This window comes from Crocuta crocuta, unplaced genomic scaffold (genome assembly GCF_008692635.1).
Source record: "Crocuta crocuta isolate KB4526 unplaced genomic scaffold, BGI_CrCroc_1.0 scaffold613, whole genome shotgun sequence".
In the NCBI taxonomy this organism is placed as follows: Eukaryota; Metazoa; Chordata; class Mammalia; order Carnivora; family Hyaenidae; genus Crocuta; species Crocuta crocuta.
Window position 1 is genome coordinate 901,682 of NW_027528880.1, and position 3,552 is coordinate 905,233.

Genomic DNA, 3,552 nt, shown 5'->3' on the forward strand with positions numbered 1-3,552 from the left:
GCGGGCGTGACGTGGCCTGGCAGGGAGTCACAGCCACGTGGGCGGCCTCTGTCCTGGGTACCGTGGCTGTGGGGCCCCCACCATGGAGCGGGGCCGGCGCCTCTGCCAGTCCCGAGGCCCCGGAGCCCGTGCGGTGGGAATGTCGCTCAGCACGCGGTGGCCCTGGCCTGGCCGTCGGCAGACCTCGCCAGACGGGGCCGGGATTTGAACGAAGACCAGCCAGAACTGGAGACGGCTGTACCCGGAGGCTGTGGGAGGGAAGGGTGGGCCAGACCCCGCCCTGGACCCTTCCCCTCCTCCACCTGAACTGGGGGACTGAGGTCCCGGGGAGCAATGCTTCCAGGCCCTCGGCGGCCCCTGCGGCTCAGCCCGGTCTGTGACCTTGCAGGGCCTCCCCGGAAGGAATGGGGTCCCAGGAGAGCAGGGCTTCCCAGGCCCCAGGGTGAGTTGTGGGGGGTCCCATGGGGCCGGAGGGTGGGGGCCCACGACCAGAAGCCAAGTGCCCTGCCCAGTGAGGGGCCAGCTTCCCACCCCAGATCCCAGAAATCGCAAACGTCATTGACCTTGAGCGATCGGACAGGTGGAATGCGTTGGCATTTCTCCTACAGCAGCTCCAATACCCTGTGGAAGTTGCTGGAATTTGCTGGACTTCTCTGGTTGGACAAATATCCTAGGAATCCTTGCCACAGGGTTATTTTTCATATTAGTGCTTGGGAGCACTCCATAGATTATGGAAGCTAGCCGCATGTCTGTGACCTGCACTGTGACCAGGTTGCCCCCACTGGCGTGGAGAGAGATACGTTTTGCTGTCTGATAGTCACCTGTGCATTTTCCTATTTTATTAGGACATTCGAAAATCAAAGGCGCATATTAAGCTCTGGGGCTGCCTGAGCTGGACACAGCCAAAGAATTATTTTTCCTGGGGCTCACTTGGAGTGATTTTCGTGTGTTCCTGGCACTGAACTATACTTGAACCCAGTAAACCAGGCACCTATCACCCGTTAACGTGCTGCAGGGTTCGATTTGCTGATGCCTTAGGATTTTCTCATTGATATTCATACATGAGAATGTCTGCAGTTTCCTTTATGGAGTTTGGTACATTATATGCTTAAATCACAAAAATTCTTTGAAAGCATCGATTTTCCCCTGGAATCTCAGACGGTGGAAAGAGCGAGAGACCCGGGCCCTTAGGGACCGGGTAGTGCGCTCCAGCGGGGATGGAGCCTGGTGCTGGGGCATCAGAGCTGTGACCAGCCTGTCCAGGTCGGCTCTGCCACAGGGCTTTCTGTCCCCCTCCCGGTCACGAAGGGAGAACGGGTCACTGGCTCTGTGACCTGGAGACGTGGCCTCGGTCAGTCCCGGGCTGTAGGGCAGGTGCCAGCAGGACACCCCCTCCCCCCCCTCAGGGTGGGCAGTGAGATGAGGACATCTCTGTAGGGGCCCCGGGTCCGCTGCCAGGGGGGCCCCTGAGGGCAGGATGGAGGCTTTCTCAGCCCCGCCCTCACCTGTGTCTGCAGGGGGAGCCCGGGCCACCGGGACAGATGGGACCTGAGGGTCCTGGGGGTCAGCAAGGGTCGCCAGGGACCCAGGGCCGAACTGTGCAAGGACCTGTGGTAGGTGCTGCCTCCCCTCCCCCTGCCCCGGCTGCATCCCCCCTTCCTCTGGGACAGATTGAGTCCCTTTCCTCTACAGGGTCCGCCAGGGGTCAAAGGAGAGAAGGGGGACCACGGACCCCCGGGCTTGCAGGTAGAGGGATGAGGCGCCGCTCAGGGTTGCATGCACAGGGAGGGCACGGGCTGGGGACCTGGGTCTCGGGGACGGGGCCTCAGCCTGGCCAGCTGTCTCTGTTCTCTTCTAGGGCCATCCTGGTCACCAGGGCCCCCCTGGGAAGGTCGGCCTCCAGGGACCTAAGGTGGGAGAGAAGCCTGTGGTGTGTGTGTGTGGGGGGGGCATCTGAGAGGCTGGGGGGTCTGAGAGCTGNGGCTGGGGGGACAGGGGCCTGGCCAGCCAGGAGGGAAGACCCTGAGCTTGGTTGGCCTTGGCCCCCTTCACGGGTGTGGGTCGCTGGGTGCTGAGTTCTGCCCATGGGGGTGACATGGGCCACCATGGGGAGGGGCGTGTGGGGGTGCCAGGCCACCCCCCACGCCAGCCCACCCCGTCCTCTGTCCTCAGGGAATGAGGGGTCTGGAGGGGAGTGCTGGCCTGCCTGGACCTCCGGGCCCGAGGGTAGGTCCTCCTGAGAGGCTCCCCCACCTCCTAGGGCTGAACAGACCAGGCTCTGCTCTGTGGCTGCAGCCCCGCCCCTGCAGGCGACCTGGGGAGGCCTCTCCCTCCTGGGTTGGAACCTGGTGGGGCTCCTCCAGGCGTGCGTGTGCCCTGTGTCCAGGAGTGTGCGCGTGCCCTGTGCCCAGGGGCGTGCGAGTGCCCTGTGCCCAGGAGCGTGCGAGTGCCCTGTGCCCAGGGGCGTGCGAGTGCCCTGTGCCCAGGGGCGTGCGAGTGCCCTGTGCCCAGGAGTGTGTGAGTGCCCTGTGCCCATGGGCGTGAGGCTACACCAAGCGAGGGTCTTCCTCACCCCTGCTGGGCAGGTTGGAAACGCCATGCTGGCACGGCCCCAGTCACCCCTGCACCTCGATCCTTGTGGGTCCGGGTAGCCGAGGGAGGGTGGATGGGTGAGGCTGGCGACAGGATCGGGACCAGCTTCTCCTTCCCTGCGGCCTCTCTCGGAAGCACCTCCCAGCCCCGGCCTGTGGTTCCCCGGGGGCCATGCTGGGCTCAGTGCTGGGAGCTGCCCCCGCTTAGGGGGCAACAGTGGTCACACTCAGGGCAAGAGACGCTTTAGTGATGACTCACTGCCTGGAGGGGCCTCTGCCCTGGGTACGGGGCCTGGACAAGCCCCAGGGCAGGTGGGGAGGAGCCACACCCTCTGCACCCCTGCAGGGCTTCCAGGGTACAGCGGGGGCCAGGGGCACCGGAGGGCAGCGAGGACCCCCGGGGGCTGTGGGGCTCACGGTAAGTCCCCTTCCCTCCTACCAGCCAGACGGCAAAGGCGGGAGGCGGGGGAGGGGGGAGCAAATGTGAGTAACCACCTCCTTCCCGCCCAATCAGGGCCCCTTTGTAGGTTTTCGGGGAACAGGGGGAGGGGCTACGGGCATGAGAGAGTGGGGGGCAGGCCCAGTCCCAGCTGCAGGGGACTCGGTGCTGCCAGCACCCCAGGACCAGGCTCTGCCCCCCATCTTCTGAGAGCCTCTGCCGCCCCCCCAGGCATGCAGCCCTCACCCGGCCCAGGACAGGGTCCAGGCACGTTGATTCTCTGTGCTGACCCACTTTCCTTTTTTTAATCCGTTTCAGGGGCTGCCAGGGCCCAAAGGGGAGCGAGGAGAGAAGGTGAGTGAGGCGCCTCCTGGGGGGCGTGCGGGAGGCCGCTGGGCACAGCACTTGGCCATGTGGCCCATCTCCCCTGCAGGGGGAGCCCCAGTCCCTGGCCACCATCTACCAGCTCGTGAGCCAGGCCTGCGAGTCGGCCATCCAGAGTGAGTGGTGCGGCTTCCTTGT

General features: G+C 64.8%; 1 protein-coding gene across 1 annotated transcript in view; it reads left to right on the forward strand.

Moving 5' to 3' along the window:
- The window catches only part of COL20A1 (collagen type XX alpha 1 chain), a 26,813-nt gene that overhangs the window by 21,913 nt on the left and 1,348 nt on the right, over positions 1–3,552 (forward strand). The window contains exons 27-34 of the mRNA XM_077756814.1: positions 389–442; positions 1,518–1,613; positions 1,693–1,746; positions 1,859–1,912; positions 2,173–2,251; positions 2,915–3,009; positions 3,349–3,384; positions 3,464–3,536. Of these exons, the coding sequence (XP_077612940.1) occupies positions 389–442; positions 1,518–1,613; positions 1,693–1,746; positions 1,859–1,912; positions 2,173–2,251; positions 2,915–3,009; positions 3,349–3,384; positions 3,464–3,536 (541 nt within the window). The remainder of the gene's footprint in view (positions 1–388; positions 443–1,517; positions 1,614–1,692; positions 1,747–1,858; positions 1,913–2,172; positions 2,252–2,914; positions 3,010–3,348; positions 3,385–3,463; positions 3,537–3,552) is intronic.